The sequence below is a fragment of the Myotis lucifugus genome, unplaced genomic scaffold (assembly GCF_000147115.1).
Source record: "Myotis lucifugus unplaced genomic scaffold, Myoluc2.0 scaffold_185, whole genome shotgun sequence".
In the NCBI taxonomy this organism is placed as follows: domain Eukaryota; kingdom Metazoa; phylum Chordata; class Mammalia; order Chiroptera; family Vespertilionidae; genus Myotis; species Myotis lucifugus.
This window is the reverse complement of record NW_005871233.1, coordinates 1,565,725-1,584,939: the sequence shown is the minus strand read 5'-3', so window position 1 is coordinate 1,584,939 and position 19,215 is coordinate 1,565,725. Positions and strand designations below refer to the sequence as shown.

The window sequence follows — 19,215 nt, the reverse complement described above, 5'->3', positions numbered from 1 at the left end:
CGCTTGTTTATTCTTTTTATTATTATTTTTGTTGTTGTTGTTGTTGTTAATTCTTACCCAAGAATACTTTTCCATTGATTTTTAGAGAGAATGAAAGAGAGAGGGAAAGACAGAGAGAGAGAGAGCGATGTGAGAGAAACACATTGATTGGTTGCCTCCTGCACACGGCCTGGCCGGGGGAACTGCCCTTGACCGAAATAGAACCTGGGACCCTTCGGTCTGCAGGCCCAGGCTCTATCCACCGAACCAAACCGGCTAGGGCTCGTTCGTTTATTCTTACCTAAAAGGGCGCGCCGGAAGTTGTGAGAAAGCCTGTATGCGGCCTCGCTGGCTGCTGGGAGTTGTAGTCCTCTGTCCTATCTCTGACCCTACTGTTTCCGGTGCCGTCACGGGCCGAGCAGTCGGTGACAGCCCCGAGAGCCCCCGCCCACGCTCATGGCCGAGCCGGACCGTGAGTCGGGGCCTTGGTGGGAGGGTCGGGCAGGGCCGCTCCGGGGCCTGCCTGAGATCTGCAGGCCCCGGGGCCGAGGGCGGGCGAGGTGGGGCAGGAGATAGGGGCTGTGTGGGGAGGAGTGGGGTTCTGGGGGCCGTTGCTAAGTTATCCCTATGGCTAGGTTGGTGGGTTTCTGGGTCTCGAGCTTTTAAGGGTCCGTTTGCTTTGTCTTCCAAGTTTAGCAAAGAGGGACCTTGGTTGCCAAGGACCCTCTTTGCTAAAGACTTAGGTTGTTGCTGTCCCGGTTGCTAAGGGGTACCTGGTTGTTTAGGGGGAACTGTAAGATGCTAGGGGGACCCCTGGTGTTCCCTCCTATCTCTTCCCTCTAGTTCCTGTGCCCCTCCTAAACAAACCATCCCCACCGCACCTCCTCTCACTTCCAGTCCGAGATATCTCTTACCTTTTTTTCTTCCTTTCTAAACTTACCACTGTCTGTAAAACCTAACCTTCCCCGGGGGCGCGGGCGCGCGCGCACACACACACACACACACACACACACACACACACACACTATTATGTCCGTCCTGATTCCTCCTGGTGTCCTCCATGCCCTGAATCCTCTACTTTCTCCTCCCTCTACTAAGCCTTCATGTCTCAGCCCCTTTGTCGCTCACTAACCACCTCTCCTCCCAGCACTCTCCACTCTGCTTTTCCCCACCCTCTCCCTCTCTCTACTGCATTTTTACCTCCACCCCCATACACCAGTATAACTAGTTTGGTGGGTCTTCTTGCCCCGGCCCCCTGCTTGAAGCCCTTCATAACTCCTTAACCATTCCCCCCACTGTAACCACATCTGCTCCCCCTCCTCCCCCAGCCTCTGACCCTCTGGAGACCCAGGCAGGGAAGGTGCAGGAGGCTCAGGTGAGATGGGGAAAGGGTGGAGGGAAGGAGAGAGATGGATTTGTTCCCACACCCCACTCCCCTTGGGGGGGCGGGGGGGGGGACAGAAGGGAGAGTTACCCCAGGGCCCTCAGCTCACAGCCCCAGTCCCTCGCCCCCACCTCCCAGTTCAGCTTCCTGGGGAATAGTGGATTCTGAGGGCTATCGGAGTGTGCAGCCTCAACCCCAAGCCTGCCCTCCTGAACTTTTCTCTTTCCTTGCTCCCCACCCTCCAGTCCCTTCTGAACCTCATTTATGCTGCTCCTGGAAGAGACAGGCATCCAACTTGGTCCCTGAACTCATGGATCTCATGGACAAGTGACTAGAAAATGACCCTACAGGGTGATTATGAAAATAGCTCAGGGCACTGTGGAAGCCCAGAGGAAACTTTGTGGGGTCACAGATATTCCAGTCAGTCCCTTCTCTGGAGGAATCCACAGGCTGGTCTAGGAGTCAGATTGAGGTAGACACATTTGCAGTACATGACGAGTGACTGAATTTTCTTAGGCAGGGTGAGAAATGGTGTTCCGCACAGAGGGTGCAGCTAGTGCAGAGACCTGGGAGCCTGGAAGAGTGTTATACGTTTAGTAGGTGGTGACTGGGGGTGGGCAGCTAATTGTATGCATGGCTGACATTTATTGAATACTTCAGCGGGGCACTCTGCTTAGTGCTTTATGGGCATCATCTCATTTCATCTTCCCAGCATTCCTGTGGGAGTCAAGGCCTATTGTGGCCATTTTACAGAAGAGGAATTTGAGGCATAGTTGTTAAGTATCCTGTCCTCTGTCTCTCAGCCAGAAGAGCTGGGAAGGGTTTGCAAGCCACAGCACGCTCACACTGCCTTCCAGATGCTTCGGTGAGAGGTAGACACAGAGGACTGAAAGCCCTGAGAACACCTCTAGGTCCCACATGCTGGGCAGGGCCCTTGAGTCCTTCCACGGAGCCTCACTGTCTGCAGCCTGAAAGAATGCCAGACTCCCACCCCCACCCCCAGCAGCTAAATTGCTGCAAGTTGTAGGCAATGCAGGAGCTGTGATTAGAGCACCTCACAGGCGCACGGCAGAGGAAGCACAAGCGCTTCCTGTCAGGCCAGGGCTTCTCCCTCGCCTGGCTCCCAAAGTGGGGCCATTGTCAGAGAAAGGGAGTTAATCTTAAAAAGGATCCTCAGTCTCAAAGAGAGAGATTCGAGGGCTTAAATTACAGCATTGTCCATAATGGGGCAAAACTGGAAACAGCTCAAGTGACTGTCAGTAGACAGGTTAAGTGAACTATGGGGCCTCCTTACAATGCAACACTATGCAGCTGCTTAAAAGAATGAGGTGGGTCTATAGTGTCTTGTTCTGCAGAAGATGCAGGGTGCAGCATTGTGCTATGATATGACCAAGCTCTGAGAAAATGATGAGTTTCATATTCAGAGTGATAGGGGGAAGGGGTTTTAAGCAGGAGAGTGAGTTGGTCAGAATTGTTTTTACCAGTGCCACTGCAGGGCCCCGCCCTGGTCTAGCACACAGGTGTTCCTTCATTCAGTGGTGGACAGTGCCGGAGCTCCTGCCGGGTGCCAGACCCTATTCTCGGTGCTAGACATCCAGTAGTGAACATGAAAAACCCCTGCCTTGTGGAGCTGACGTCATGGTGGCCCTTGTAGATGTTGTTGATGAGATTATTAGACTGGAGACACCAAAGAGAAGGGCTTGTGAAGTGGAGGGGAGTGGGCCAGCCCAGACAGGCCATCACACGGAGGGTAGAGCGTAGATCAGAGGTGGAGACTGAGGCTGGGAGTCTAGGTAGGAGGCTGGGACAGAGCCCCCAAGGGAAGAGGACAGACTGGACCAGGTGGAGCACTGAAGAGGGGACACATTATGGCAGGAGGGCAGGGGAGGAAGGCTGGATGCATCTGGCAAACTGGGAGATGGAGGCCACACTGAGATGGGGCCCAGGAGGAGGAGCAGGTTTGGGGAAGATGCTGAGGCCAATGTGGGACACAGTGGGAGTGAGGAGCCTTGGATCCCTTAAAGGCAGGCATCCAGGAGGCCATGGGAACCTTGGATCAGAGAGGTGGTATCATCAGTGACTGGACCAAGGCTCTTGGCATGGATGAGGCAGGTATCCCAGGCAAGGTGGAGAGAGAAAGCAGGCAGGGCCCAGGATCTGCAATTTGGGAGCCTGGCTAAGGGGAGGAGTTGATAAGGAAATGGAGGGTTGGAAAGGCAGTAACTGGGGTTTTCAGCAGGAGGGCTGATGACCAGAGGGTGAGGACTGAAGTGTTTTCACTGGCATTATTACATTATTATGGAGTGACTTTGGTGAGGAGGGCTGGGAGGGGGCGGCAGGTGCATGCTACAGGGGACAAAAGGGATGCAAGAGGAGAATGTGGATTTGGCACATGAAATAGCAATAGTCAGAGCTTCCTGAGCACTTACCCCACTGGGTGCTGTCTAAGCCCCTCACATAGATGAACTCATTTCATCTCACAATAGCCCACTGAGGTAGCTGCCCTTTGACATCCATCTCCAAGGTGAGGAGCTCTGAGACTCAGAAAAGCAAAGTCACTCATATGAGATTACAGTCCTTGGGAGAGGCAGGCCATGTCCCCAACGCAGGCACCCTGACCCAGAGCCCACACACTGGGCTGTCCCTCCACCATGGCCCCTCACTTCCTTGGGCCCACATCCCAGCCCAGAGCCTTTCCCAAAACCGGGGTGTCACCCCACCCCCCACTTCTAATCCCACTTCTTGGGCCTGGCCACCTTACCCCCACCCCTTTCAGGACTCAGATTCAGACACTGAGGGAGGAGCAGCTGGTGGAGAAGCAGAGAGTGAGTATCTTTCTTAGGAGCCTCATTCTGCGGGGGCTGAGGTGGGGGTGGTTTAGGGCAGGGGTCTGGGTGATACCCCTCACGTCCATCAGGGATGACCTTCAGGTATGTAATAATGGGTGCACTGCCAATGCCTGGCGCCCCCCGGCTGGATCCAGCATGGACCCTTGAGTTGTGGGAAGGCAGGGGATCCCTGGGCTGGGGCAGGGTTGCTCTGGGCCTCTGTGCACCCAGGCTGAGTGCCCACTACTGTCTCTCTTCTTTTTGGCCAGTGGACTTCCTGCGAAATTTATTCTCCCAGACGTTGGGCCTGGGCACCCAGAAGGAGCGTTTGCTGGACAACCTAACCCTGGAAGGGGTGGCCCACTACATGCTGAGTGAGCGTTGTAAGTCCTTCCCCACCTGCACTGGGCCACTCCCCACTCCTGGCCCCAAGTGATTTCTCAGCCCCCGGCTACTTGAACTATTCACAACTGTTGTCTGCAAGTAACAAGAAACCCAATTCAAACTAGTTTATACCAAAAAAGGAGTCTGTTCAACCCTTAACTAAAATCCAGCTTGAAGCATGGCCTGGTTCAGGGGCTTCCATGTTGTCAAACATCGTAACCCTCTCTGGCGCTGGTTTCTTCTGTGTTGGGGTGAAGGTAGCTCCTGGCAGCTCCAAATGCAAGTTCCACCAGCCTCGCAGCTCCCACTGAAGAGAGCATCTTTCTCCCAACAGAGCAGAGATTGGCTTCAGTTGGTGCAGGTTGGGTCACATTCTTACACCAAACTAATCACTGTGTCTCTGATTGGCCAGACCTGGGTCACATCTCCATTGCTGAACTAATGACTGCACTCTGATTGGCCAAGCCTGTTTGATAGAATGAAGATGATAATAGTATTTCCTTATAGAGTTATTAGGGGTTAAAAAAAAAGTTAATAAAAATGTAAATGCCTGGGCTAGGACATGGAGCATAGCAAGAGCTGTGTGTTCCCTATGATTATTAATTATTACAGAAAGCTTCTTTCAGCTGTGGTGTGTAAGTGCCTTTTTACTGGGTCACCATGTAGTTTATATTTCTTGCTGTGAGCTGAGGTCACCCGAGTCTGAGAAACCAAGCCCTCGGCAGTTCTCAACTAGAACAATCAACCCTTTGAGGGTCCTGAACAGACCTTTGTTGAGGACATCTTCTCCAGTTTCCTTGTCTTCCAGCTGCTGCCGGCTCCCTTCTCGGGTAGCCAGGCTGCCACCCTGAGCCTCCCTCTCCTGGGCAGGCCAGGCAGCTGGCTATAGCCAGCTACTGGCTCGGGTGGGTGGGCAGTGGCTACAGTGTTCCTCCATCTTCCTTCACCTGGATTTTAGGATAATGGGCCTATGAGGGGATAATAATAAATAATAACAGTTAATTGAGTCCTCACTATTTGCCGAGTGCTGGGCCAGGCACTTGACGGGCTTCCTCTCATTTGATTTTCACATCATTATACCTGTGAGGTCATTACAGGAGTAATCTGGACAGAGGAGGAAACTGAGGCACAGAGAGGCTGTGACTTGGTGCAGGGTTACACACTAGTTAGAGGCAGAGTCAAGACTCAACCCCAGCCCTATGAATCCAGAGCACAGGCTCCTTCCCCCCGCTGTCCTCCTTTGGACAGGATACACTAGAGGTGCCTGGTTCACAGGGCTTCACTTGTGTCTGTCCATCAGCTGATGGGCAGATGCCAGAGCTGCATGGCAGGGCTGCCTGCCAGCCAGCAGCTAAAGAGGCAACTGGGCTATTGTGAAATGATTTGACCCCTGTCCTGTCTTCCTATCTTCTGAAAGCTGGTAAATATAGGGGAACAAAGTGCTTATAGGTATACAAATCATGGGTCTCAAGAAATGTAATACAATTGACTCAAGAATAATAGCAAACATATACACAGTTGACCCTTGAACAACACAGGTTTGAAATGCATGGGTCCACATATCAGATTTTTCTCAATAAATACTATATATGTATTTCCTCTTCCTTATGATTTTCTTAATAATTTTCTTTTCTCTAGCATACTTTATTATAAGAATACAGTATATAATACATGTAGCATACAAATATATATTAATTGACTCTTTATGTTATAGGTAAGGATTCCAGTCAACAGTAGGCTATTAGTGGTTAAGTTTTAGGGGAGTCAAAAGTTATACACGGATTTTCAACATGCTAGGGTGGGGGTGGGGTCATCTCTATTAAACCCCCACATTGTTCAAGGGTCAACTGTATAGTGTTTGCCCAGTGCTGGGCACAGATCTAAGTTTTACAAGAATAAATTCAGCCCTAGCCGGTTTGGCTCAGTGGATAGAGCGTCGGCCTGTGGACTGAAAGGTACCAGGTTTGATTCCGGCCGAGGGCACATGCCTGGATTGCAGGCTTGATCCCCAGTAGGGGCTGTGCAGAAGGCAGTCAATCAATGATTCTCTCTCATCATTGATGTTTCTATCTCTTCCTCCCTCTCCCTTCCTCTCTTAAATCAATAAAGAAATATATATTTTTTTAAAAAAAGAATAAATTCATTCTCTCAACAGCCCTGTGAAGTCAGTACTGAAATTATGCCCATTTAACAGCAGGAAACTGAAGTCAGAGTAGGGATCTGAACTGAGACACCCTGATGGTGAGCAGGAGAACCAGGATTTGAATCTGTTATCCACTCTCCTGTTCATTAGGTCTGAGAGTGGCAAATCTTTGGTCTTCACCTGAAAATTGCCAGACTACAGTGTGTTTGATTACAGAGAAAAGAAATGTGTATAATATGCTAGAAATAGGTGGATTCAGGATTGTGTCCAAAAGATGAGGTCCTGCCAGAGATTTTTACAATAACCAGTAACTCTTCTGGGGGAAACCCTCAACCCTAGCCTCCTCATTAAGATCTAGTTTTAGCCCTGGCTGGTTTGGCTCAGCGGATAGAGCATCAGCCTGCAGACTGAAGGGTCCCAGGTTTGATTCCGGTCAAGGGTACATGCCTGGGTTGCGGGCTCAATCCTCAGTAGGTGGTGTACAGAAGACAGCCAATCAATGATTCTCTCTCATCAATGATGCTTCTATCTCTCTCTCCCTCTCCCTTCCCTTCTGAAATCAATTATATATATTTATTTTTTATTTATTTTTTTTAAAGATCTAGTTTATCTCACCCAGCTGGTGTGGTTCAGTGATTGACCATTGACCCATGAATCAGGAGGTCACCATTTGATTCCCGGTCAGGGAAGATGCCTGCTCAATCCCAATGCAGTGATTCTCAACCTTCCTAATGCCGTGACCCTTTAATACAGTTCCTCATGTTGTGGTGACCCCCAATTTCATTGTTACAAATTGAACATAATTAAAGCATAGTGATTAATCACAAAAACAATATGTAATTATATATGTGTTTTCCAATGGTCTTAGGCGACCCCTGTGAAAGCAGTTGAGAACCGCTGCAATAGGGGGTGTGTAGGAAGCAACCAATCGATGTTTCTCATTGATGTTTCTCTCTCTATCTTTCTCCCTTCCTCTCTCTAAAATCAATAAAAACATATATTTAGAAAAAATCTAGGTGTGTCTAGGTCTAGTTAGGGGCAGAAGCTTCTCTACAAGTGGCCTTTTCTCGACTAAGTTGGTATAATTTCAAACAGTGGATTCTTTGTCCCCATACTGGCTCTTCCACCAATCAACTGTGTGACTGCTTCCCCTCTCTGAGCCTTGGTTTCCTCATCTGTAAAGTGGGGATATTAACACCACCTGCCTCGAGGTGGTTGGGAGGACCATTCATGCATCTGCAATGTTTGCCCCAGGGCCTGGGACCAAGTGAACAGTGTCAAGGGCTGTGATAGATGGTGTTATTTTGAGGCCAAGCAAACCATGTCATATGATGCATAAACTCCTTTCTTCCAGGTCGCAGGGTCATCTGTTTGGTGGGAGCTGGAATCTCCACGTGTAAGTGCCCCCTCCCCCTGTTTTGGGGGAGCCCCTTCCAGGGGCGAGGGGGGAGAGGGAGCGCCGTGTCTAGGCCCTCACTTGGAAGGGTCACTGTGGTATAGATGGGGCCCAGGTCCCTGATGGATTGCTCCCTGCCCCTCCTCCCCCAGCCGCGGGCATCCCTGACTTCCGCTCCCCATCCACGGGCCTCTATGCCAACCTGCAGAAGTACCATCTTCCCTATCCAGAGGCCATCTTTGAGATTGGCTACTTCAAGGTATGTGCAGGGAGGAATGTTTGCAATGATGGGAATAGGGGATGGAATGGGGTCATCTGCTCTCATGTCACCAGGGGCATCTGGGTGCCCACCTGCCTTTCACTTTCTCTTCCACAGAAACATCCAGAGCCCTTCTTTGCCCTCGCCAAGGAACTCTATCCTGGGCAATTCAAGGTGAGCTTTTTTTCCCCAATATATTTTATTGATTTTTTACCGAGAGGAAGGGAGAGGGATAGAGAGTTAGAAACATCGATCAGCTGCCTCCTGAACACTCCCTACTGGGGATGTGCTGGAACCAAGGTACATGCCCTTGACCGGAATCAAACCTGGGACCCTTTAGTCCGAAGGCCGACGCTCTATCCACTGAGCCAAATCGGTCAGGGCAAGGTGAGCTCTTTTTTGCCAGGGAGAACAGCAAAGGCTGTTGGACAGCAGGCATGGGAAGGGCCACTTGGACAAATACAAACTGGTCATTAAATACATGGGCTCTGACTCCTGATCCCTCATTTCCTGCTCTTTTTTGTTGTTAATTTTTACCTGAAGATATTTTTTCCATTGACTTTTAGAGAGAGGAGAAGGGACAGGGAGAGACAGAGATAAACATCGATGTGAGAGAAACACATTGATTGGTTGCCTCTCACACGAGCCCTGGCCAGGGCTGGGGATTGAGCCGGCAACTGAGGTATGTGCCCTTGACCTGAATTGAACCCGGGACCCTTCAGTCCACAGGCCAAGGCTCTATCCACTAAGCCAAACCAGCTAGGGCTCCCTGTTCTCTTGACCTTGAGCCTCAGTTTTTCCATTTGTAAAATGAAGCTGATAATATTATATGAAAAGGGTTGTTGTGAGGCTTAAATGAGTTAACAATATGTACAAAAGCCCAGTCTCTGGAGACAGGCTGCTTTTGTACAAACCCCAACTCTAAACTTGGCAGCTGTGCGACTTTGGCAAGATAATCAGCTTCCATGTGCTTCAGTTTCCTCATCTGTGAAATGGGGATAATGATGGCCTGTGCCTCACAAGGTCAATGTGATGATTCCATGAGGTAGAACAGGCACAGTGCCCAGAGCAGTGAGCGGCAGGTGTCGATGTCGGGAGCCTTCTCTTACTGTCATCATTGTTATGATTGCTCCCCTCCAGCCGACCCTGTGTCACTACTTCATCCGCCTGTTGAAGGAGAAAGGGCTGCTCCGGCGCTGCTATACTCAGGTAGGCGGACCGTGGGCATCCTGGGAGGGAGAGGGAGGCTGCCTGTGACCTGGTGCCTCAGTGGTAAGAGCTCGGGCCCCTGCTGCTTTGTCCTGTGACCTGCAGTGAGCCATTTCCCCTCTCAGCCTCAGTTTGCCCTTCTGTAAAGCAGAGGCCAGAACAGCTACACACTCTCAGGCCTGTGGTGACATGGCAGTGAGCTCCTCTTCTCCGAGCCATCCCACATGTACTGAGAAAGGACCTGGTGCCTGAGGGGAGGGGACACCATTTACACCATAGATTTCATAGATTTTCCAGCAGATGATACCAGAATGACTGGATCTAACAAAATCCGTACACTATGTCAGTATCCTAATGGGCAGGTGTAGTGTCTTAAGAAAGGGTCATCTTTTTATGATTTGCACAAAAGCCTCATATGTGCTATGGGTTCCTGGCTCATACCTGTCAGGTGCTGAGCCTAGGGCCTCAGCCTGGGGTACTCAGGCAAAGATGGCTCACCTTGTTGGCTCCTGGACTTCTGGGATCTCACACCCCTAGCAGTAAAAAATGTTTATGCCTCTACCTTTGTTTTTTGGTTATGTATTGAAATTACATGATATCATGCATGCTATAAATTATACTGTACCTCAGAACCCCAAATTGTAAAATAGAGAACACATGAATATAAATAGGTGTTCTAATATTTCCTTCCTGCACCTGGCAGTTTGGAGCCCGCAGCCTCAGAAACTGCCACCAGGGGGAGGATGAATTCTTTGTAGGCCCAGATTTTTCAAATGGAGTGCAGGTGCTCCTGCCTAGAGCTGGTAGTGTGATGGGGTAGGGGACAGTCACCTCCTAGGAGTGGCCCAGGCTCAAGATAAACCTGACCTTTCTTCCCAGAGGGTCAGCTTTATCCACAGGATGTGGCTCAGACATGATACAATGGCTCATCTGAGCCAGTGCCCTCCGTGCATGATTTCGTGGACTCCTCACCTTGCCCTTGCTGGCATCCCTGTTTGTTAGCTTGTCACAAACGTTTACTGAGTGTCAACCGAGTGCCAGGCCCTGCTGGCAGCAAACAGAGCAGACTCCCTGCCCTCCTGAAGCTGACATTAATGTGGGGAGAGACCATGGACAAGATGCATAAGTAGCTTATGTACTGTGGCAGATGAGAGTTCTGTGGAGTAGGTTTAAGCAGAAAGGGAAATCTGAACCTCTGTGTGTGGAGGGTGGAGTGTTGTTATAAACAAGGTATCAGGAAGGCCTCACTGAGACATTTAAACAACGACCTAAGGGAAGGAACCATGAGATTATTTTGGGGGACTGCGTTCCAGGCAAGGGAACGGCCAGTGCAAGATCCTGAGGGAGACCGAATTTGATGTGTTCAAGAAGGTGGATCTGAGTAAGCGAAGAGGACAGTAGTAGGAGAGAATGGAGGAGATGAAGTCAGGGAGGTGACAGGGGCAGACCTTATGGGGTCTCAGGCCTGAGCAAGATGGTGCCACAGGAGGGCTCTGAGCAAAGCAGGGATGAGATTAGGTGTCCCTCTGGCTGCCTGTAGGAGCTAGACCAGCCGTGGGCAAACTACGGCCCGCGGGCCGGATCCGGCCCGTTTGAAATGAATAAAACTAAAAAAAAAAAAGACCGTACCCTTTTATGTAATGATGTTTACTTTGAATTTATATTAGTTCACACAAACACTCCATCCATGCTTTTGTTCCGGCCCTCCGGTCCAGTTTAAGAACCCATTGTGGCCCTCGAGTCAAAAAGTTTGCCCACCCCTGAGCTAGACTATGGGCGCAGTGGGGAGGGGGTTACAGAGACCAGGGAGGAGGCTGCTGTGATGGTTTAAGCAGGAGAGGATGGAGGCTGGGCCAGGGTGGGGGCTGTCAAGGGGAGAAGGGGCAGGTTATGAATCCATTTTAAAGCTTGAACCAGCAGGACTTGTTGATGGATTGGATGTGAAATGATTCATGAGAGAGAGGAGTCAAGGATGACTGGACAGCTCTCAGCCTGGGCACCTGCTGCTTTTTACTGAGATGGTGGGAGGTTGTGGGGGTGGGGGCAGAAGAGGAGTTTGCTTTGAGGCCTATTGAGGTTGAGATGCCACGTGGAGATGTGGACAGATGGTCGGACACAGGAGTCTAGACTAGTCTAGTCCAGAGGGGCAGCGTATAAACAATGTTTAAACTCACCAGACAGGATGAGATCACGGGGTTCCAGCATGAGAAGCCCAGGCCCAGGACAAAGTGCCCGTCAGAGCTGCTCAGCGGGCTCACTTCCCAGCTCTGCAGAGGCAAATGTGCCTGCCCTTGACCATGAAAGTATGGCAGCTGCCTCCTACTTTTACACGAGAGCCAACATGAATACATTCTGGGGTCAAAGGGTACTCTGCAGGCATTCCCCCTCCAGTTGCAACATTTAATGCATGAAATTTAACTATATATAATATTCAAACTGGCATACTACCTAAAATAAAGGTGGGAAAAAAATCTTTCCATTCTCACATTTCATGAAACCATTTTTTTCAAACTTAACACCCTCTTCCTTGATCTCAGCCACTATTTGAGTCACTGACCCAGTTTCCTGGAACACATTGTCTTCACTTCTTTCTGAATTGTGGTGACGCAGCAATTCTGAAGCGACATATCATGCAGTTTTTATATAAAGGCACAAGTATCCACTCAAATGTTCGAACAGTTGCCCTGTTCACCTAAGTTACTTGATCATCACAGCAACACATTCTTTGAAATATTGGCATTTGCACTATACATAGGGTTTGGACTTGTCTTTCTTTCTTTTCAACCAATTTATTTGCCCTCTTTATTTCTCTTTCACTGGGCAGCTAAAAGAAGGAAATCCTTTCTTAGCACAATTCATTGATCTCCCGCCTCAGCTCGCATTTTGGTAATGCACAGCCATACTTGTGCATTATTTTTATTATAAGTATTTATTTAAGCCAAACATATGATGGAAGCACGATCTCAAATGTTCCCTGAACTTAGCTTTCTTTCACCTCACCCCTTGTCTGAAAGATCTTCCGTATCCTCACCCACATAGCAGCTTCATGCTTTTTAAAAGCTGTCAATGGTGATATGTCTAACAGGGACACAATGTTTTAAAACAAAAAGGGAACCAAGGTTTAAAAATCAGATTTCAGGTGAAAACCCTAAAAATTGGGAAGCGCTGCATCCTGGGTGCCTTCTCCGGGAGAATAGCTGGTGTAGTTGAGTAGCCACTGCCCACTCTCGGAACTGCTCACCCTTGCCCAGGGCACACCCCTCCATGGCCGGTTTCCTGCCAGGCACCAGGGCCATGTGGCAGTTGCTGAGTATCATCTCAAGTTCAGTGCTTGTCCTTTGGGACAGAATCTCCTTGGGCCATACTGCCCAGCCCCCAGCTCCCCTCCCTGCAGGCCCCTGATGTGGGCTCCTTCGCGTGTCTCATTCTGTGGCAAGCAGATACACAAATTCAAATATATTTTTTTCACATCCTGTACACACTGCTTTGTGCTTTTTTTGCCTTTTAACATAGTGGCGAGATCATTTCCTATCCGTACATACAGGTTGGCCTCATTCTTTGTTTTTGTTTCTTGATTTCACATGGCATCAAAGAATAACAGGCATTCAGGCAGTTCTACACGCTGTTGAGTTATCTGCGCACACACTGCTGATGTACAAGGGAGTCAATAGTAGGCTGAATCAAGTAACAAAGGCAAACTAGGATTCCCAGTGGAGAGGGGGAGGGAGAAAGCTGCAGAGAATCTGGGAACAGTGACTCTTGTCTGCATGTTCTGGGGGTAAGCTGATTTCTGGCAGGGAGGGGAGAGTGCAGTTGGGGCCATCTGCCCTTGAAAGGAACCTTTCAGTTGTCCATGGCATCTCCAGGAAACCTTGTCGGTTCAGCTGTGGGCCTCACGTGACGGACCGTCTCTGTAACATCTGCCCATGTCCTCGGTCGGCACCGCCTCACGGGCAAACGAAAACTGCTCCAGAGAGGCTGCGTGTTGAGAGAAAAATGAGAGCACAAATGTGTATGTGGGAGAGAATATCCTTGATGGTGAATAAGGAAAGTTTCTTTGTCTCAAAGGAATACAGTTAAGATTCTATCCGTGAAACAGACCTGTCAGAAACCTGGCTGCTAAATAGGGAAAGTGTGACTAAAACCACAAAGCCCCCCTGAGTTTTTTATTTCTGCTGCTGCTTGGCCAGGGCTGCCACACACAGCTGTGCAGTCTGGGTGCTGCACAAGAACGCCACATCGGAGGGGGCTCCGTTTACAATGGGAGCATTGTACATCATTTCAACAGATTTCTAGTAGGTGGCACTAAAGTATGTGGTTCCGACAAAACAAATGATCTGAAAAATGGAAGCAAAGTGGCCTGAATTTGCAGAGAAATGCCATATGGGCTGGTGATGGCCATGGGCCTGGGCTCATACACATTTGAGTTTGGACCCGTGCCTATAAGCATCCATGACTTTTACCCTTTCAGTGGCACCATAAGAATAAACAGAATTTTTTAGACACACCCTGCCCCTTGCTTTCCCTACCTTCTCTCTCTCCCTGTCCCACTGGTTTCTCTTGGCTACAACTCCCTGCTCCGTCTCCTGCTCCTGACCCTCTTCCCTCCCTCTCTCCCTCCAGAACATAGACACCCTGGAGCGAGTGGCAGGGCTGGAGCCTGAGGACTTAGTGGAGGCCCATGGCACCTTCTACACGTCGCACTGCATCAGCCCCCTCTGCCGGAAGGAGTATACACTCAGCTGGATGAAAGGTGAGGGGCTGGAGGTCATCCCTAAGGGCAGGCCTTCTGCCCACTGTCCGCTGCTCAGCTCCAGGGACAGGGCCTTCCCCAGTGGGCACCTGTTCTGCCCTGCACAGCTCTGTGGCTCTTTTTAGTAGATAATGGCAGCCTCCAAAGATTTGAAGTGACAGTGAGGTTCATTGCTCCACCACAACCTCACAGCCAGGTTATGATGGATGCAAGCTCCAGATTCAGGTCAGCCGCACACAGAGACAGGTTGCAGAGGCCCCCAAATGGTCATACCGCCTCTTTTGTGATGTCATGAAACCCTAGCTCTTTGCCCTTTGAGGGGCTCTGACCTTAGTGTGCCTGATGTGCTCATCAAGGCAGCCGGAACTAAGTTCTCAGGAGAGCAGAGCTGTCCGATAGAGCTTTCTGAGATGAGGGAAACCTCCCATCTCTGCACTGTCCGGTATGGCAGCCGCTGGCTTCACTGAAATGTGGCTAGTGCAGGGGTGGGCAAACTTTTTGACTCGAGGGCCACAATGGGTTCTTAAACTGGACCGGAGGGCCGGAACAAAAGCATGGATGGAGTGTTTGTGTGAACTAATATAAATTCAAAGTAAACATCATTACATAAAAGGGTACGGTCTTTTTTTTTTTTAGTTTTATTCATTTCAAACGGGCCAGATCCGGCCCGCGGGCCGTAGTTTGCCCACGGCTGGGCTAGTGGGACCAAGGAACTCAATTTTAAATGTAAAAAGCCATATCTGCTATGACGACCATATGGGACAGCACTTGAAAGAGAAACACAGGACTCAATTAGCCCATGAATTCAGGCGAGCAGAATCTATGGAGTGTGAAGCCAAACACAGGCCTGGTCAGGGTTGAAGGCTGGGGCTGCCCCTAGGGGTGCAGACTACGGGGCTTGCTAAAGTCATAGTCCCCATTCATGTTAGGGCAGAGTGTCCAAAAAAGGGGGGGAAATTTTTCAGCCAACCCACATTTCTTGAATACAGCACGAGCCTATTTCTGACCTCCACTGTGTGAATTAAGAAGTCACTTATGAAGAAATGAATGTGAGGTGTGAGGAATCATAGGAGCTAAGAACGAAGAAAAGGCAAAAAAAAAAAAAAAAAAAGTCACTTATTTCACCCATGAAAACCCATTTCTGACATTCTTTATGCTAACTTCACAAAGCCTCTGGTGTCCATGGGAGATAAGGACACTTGTATTAGGGCCTCTGGATAAAATACCAGCTGACCATCCTTCGAGTGAGGAGGCCTGAACAGCCCAGCTACGTGCAGCTGGGGATGATGTACAGTTAACATAACCCCATTATGTTCACTTACAGCAATAGCTCATGCAGCACCCACAAAATAGGATACTGTCAATGCAGAAATGTTTTAAAATAAATGACAGACATTAAAACACTTCTCTAACTATTTGTCAAAGAAATGAATGGTTGAATGAATGAGCTAGGATTCTATGGATTGCAAGTGGCAGAATGCTTTTCAAGTTTTCTTAATCAATAAGCAATAAGGAGACAGACCAGTGTGCCTCAGTGGTTGAGTGGCAACCTATGAACCCAGAGGTTGCTGGCTCGATTCCCAGTCAGGGCCCATGCCTGGGTTGTAAGCTCAATCCCCACTGCGAGGTGTGCAGGAGGCAACTAATTAATGATTCTCTCTCATCATTGATGCTTCTGTGTCTCTCTCCCTCTCCCTTTCTGAAATCAATAAAAATATACTAAAAAAAATTATAATAAGCAATAAGGAGCATGATAGTCACAGTATGGTGTGTGGGGGTGTCAGTCACAGAACCCAAGTCTGCCTAAAGATTTCTCCCCATCCCAGGATCATCTGTGTATTCTTCCCTCTTGTTCTGCCACCAGGCCTGGGACCTCAGGCCTCTCTGCCCCAGGAGGAAATAGGGCTGCCCTCAAAGACCCACAGACAGAACTTCACTCTTGATTCCAGTTTCCCCAGGTTGGGAGTTGGGGAGTCCAGTGGCCCCTGTTAGGAGCAAGTGTCTGCTCATTTGTTGACTCTTTCATTCAGTAGCTAGGCCTGTTGCTGGGAGCCACCCTTGGACTCCTGGGGCATGGGGGAGGACAGGGGCAGTTCTCTGAGACGGGGGGTCCCTTCTGAGCAGGGCAGATACCCAGGTGGTTCCCTGGTGACTGAGGTGTGTTTGCGTGGACAGTGAAGAAAGGGGCAGGGGAGGTGGCAGGGCAGGCTGCAGCCCCAGCCCAGAGCCTCTCACCTCCTTCTCCCCTTCCCCTTCTCCACACCCAGAGAAGATCTTCTCCGAGGTGACTCCCAAGTGTGAGAACTGTCAGAGCGTGGTGAAGCCTGGTGAGCCTTGGGGCCAGGGACCAACCGAGGGAGATTTGGACTGCCCCAAATCTAATGCCAACTTGGAAACACCCCACCCCACTAACCCCTTCCCCAGAAGGCCTCAGTCGCCATCCACCCACCTCTGGTCACCCTCTCTCTAGGGAGAGGGCTCTGTACCCTGGCCTGTCCCTGCTGCTCTGCACCCCCCACCCAGCCCTGAGGTCTGCCTTCTGCTCCTTCCTGTACTCTGCCTCCCCTTGTTCACTGTCTTTTTCTGTCCTGTGTTGTCTGTCTGTCCATCCGTTTCCACCTCAGATATCGTGTTCTTTGGTGAGAACCTCCCAGCGCGTTTCTTCTCCTGCATTCAGGCAGTAAGTGTCTCCATCACCACTCTGTGCTCAGCCCATGTGGGGACAGCCTGGACCCTGCCCTGGGGAGGGTCACTTCCTCAGCCAGCTGTTTGTGGGCTTGCAGTGGGGACTGGGGTGGGGAGGGAGGGGCTCAGCCTCAGCTGAGGGTGGAGCCCTCATGGCCATGGCCACTCCCCCTTCACAGGACTTCCTGAACGTGGACCTGCTCATCATCATGGGCACCTCCCTGCAGGTGCAGCCCTTTGCATCCCTCATCAGCAAGTAGGTTGGGGTTTGGGCTCGGGGGTGCTGGGGATAGGGGAGCCAGGACAGGTCCTCACTACTCAGCTCGCCATCCTCCCAGGACACCCCTCTCTACCCCACGCCTGCTCATCAACAAGGAAAAAACTGGCCAGGTGAGTCGGCTTTTATTCACTTCTCGTTCTTCCCTGCCTGCTTGATCCTCACATGGGTCCCCATTTCTTCCCACTGGCTGCCTCGGAATGATGGGATGGGTCTCTAGGGAACCCAATAGTTCAGACCCCTCAGCTCCGGACCAGGGATTCCAGAATCCAGAGGGATCAAGTTCTGGGCTGCCCTGACTCTAAAATTCCACAGGCTCTGGGTCATTCAGAGCCCTTTTGAGCAAGTGACATAACCCCAACTCAGAGCAACTGAAGCCAAAACACTTCCTGGGACTGAAGAGTCAGGGCAGCGGGAGCCTGGGCCTTCTCAGTGTCATCAGAGTCACCAGGGGCCTCCTCTTGGAGAGTAATGTTTCTTCCAACAGGCAAAACATGCCATGTGCCAGACGCTGCTGTAAGCGTTTTCCCTGGGTTAACCCACTGACAGTACAGCCCTCGGTGTGGGTTCGATGATCATCCCCACTACAGACAAGGAAACAGATTCCGAGAGGCCAGGTCACTTAAGCGAAGTCACAGAGCTGGGATGCAAACCCCGTGCTCTTATCTCTCCCCATACCCCCTCTTCCCTGCAGACTGACCCCTTCCTGGGAATGATGATGGGCCTTGGGGGAGGCATGGACTTTGACTCCAAGAAGGCCTACAGGTAAGGCCTGGATCTGCTGTGGGGAATGGAGCCTGCGAGGGACAGGTCCAAGGTGGGGGTGGGGAGGGGGTGGGGCATGAAGGCACACAAACAGGGCAGAGCTAGCAGGGGCCTGGGGCAAGCCTGGGAGATCTGATTCTCACTCAACCACAGGGATGTGGCCTGGCTGGGTGACTGTGACCAGGGCTGCCTGGCTCTTGCTGACCTCCTCGGATGGAAGGTGAGGAGCCTGGGCCACCCCAGCCCTCCCTGAGCCCAGTCCCTGGACCCCTGCCCCATGGGTCCTCTGACCCCATGAGGCATGGTGACCTCTGACCCCTGGAAACATTGTCCCCTGCAGAAGGAGCTAGAAGACCTTGTCCGGAAGGAGCATGCCAGCATTGACGCTCAGTCAGGGTTGGGGAGCCCCAACCCCACCACTTCAGCTTCCCCCAGGAAGTCCCCACCTGCCGCCAAGGAGGAGGCCAGGACCACGGAGGGGGAGAAACCCCAGTGACACCTGCGCCTCCCAGGCAGGATACCCCGCTCCTTTGGGGCAGTTGAGCCCCAACCAGCCCTGGTCCTCCCTAACTTGCAGCTTTTGTCTGGGGAGCTCAGAGCATTCCCTCAGTCTCATAACCACCCCCTCCTAAAACTGGGGTCCCAGCCCCCCTGACCCTGGCAGATCTCTAACATCTCCTGGGGGCTGAGGCATGAGCCACCCATCTCTAACAGCCGGACCCTCTAGCTACCCCAGGGGCAAGGATCAACCTCCCTAATGTCTAACTGCTCCCGGGAGACCGAGGAGCCTCCAAATTTCTAACTGTCCCAGGACAGGGCCATAGAGCCCACATACTTTCAACTGCTCCCAGGGGCCTGTGGCCAAGTAGACAAAATTTAACCTACCCTGGCAGGACTGGAGGCCCTCCAAACATAACTCATCAAATGGGGGGATTTGAGCCTGCAGACCTCCCACCTCTCTGCCTCCAATTCCTAAAGTGGGTGCTGGGCTGCCTTCACTCAGGACCCAATTCCCATGCGGAATGGGCAGATGATGTTGCCTATTGGAGACAAATTAAAAACAAAAAACTAACAGTCAGCTGTCTGGCCTCGCTGTTCCTTTCTGTGGGCTCGCAGGGAAGCAGCTGAGGGAGGGGTGAGAGCTTGGGCCACT

General features: G+C 50.9%; 1 protein-coding gene across 5 annotated transcripts; it reads left to right on the top strand.

Annotated features, from left to right (window-relative positions):
- The first annotated feature begins 301 nt into the window (after positions 1-301).
- Positions 302-19,136, top strand: SIRT2 (sirtuin 2). 5 transcript variants are annotated; one of them, XM_014462607.2, is made up of 17 exons: positions 361-451; positions 1,308-1,354; positions 1,609-1,714; positions 4,140-4,188; positions 4,461-4,574; positions 8,073-8,114; positions 8,267-8,373; positions 8,491-8,547; positions 9,514-9,582; positions 14,206-14,335; positions 16,603-16,662; positions 16,960-17,015; positions 17,200-17,276; positions 17,359-17,410; positions 17,992-18,062; positions 18,216-18,282; positions 18,403-18,592. In XM_014462607.2, coding segments are annotated over exons 4-17 (1,059 nt in total). In that variant the 5' UTR covers positions 361-451; positions 1,308-1,354; positions 1,609-1,714; positions 4,140-4,187; the 3' UTR covers positions 18,559-18,592. The 5 variants fall into 5 exon arrangements, with proteins under 5 accessions (XP_006096743.1, XP_006096744.1, XP_014318093.1 ...); XM_006096682.3 differs by lacking the exon at positions 1,609-1,714 and having other exon boundaries at positions 334-451; XM_014462608.2 differs by lacking the exon at positions 1,308-1,354 and having other exon boundaries at positions 372-451.
- The last annotated feature ends 79 nt before the right edge of the window (positions 19,137-19,215 follow it).

Bases quoted from the DNA above. Each gene is read 5' to 3' on its own strand.
- SIRT2 (XM_006096681.2), top strand. From the start codon at position 317: ATGCGGCCTCGCTGGCTGCTGGGAGTTGTAGTCCTCTGTCCTATCTCT. The intron at 17,016-17,199 runs GTAAGTGTCTCC...CCCCCTTCACAG, and splicing joins TCTTCTCCTGCATTCAGGCA to GACTTCCTGAACGTGGACCT. The intron at 18,063-18,215 runs GTAAGGCCTGGA...ACTCAACCACAG, and splicing joins GACTCCAAGAAGGCCTACAG to GGATGTGGCCTGGCTGGGTG.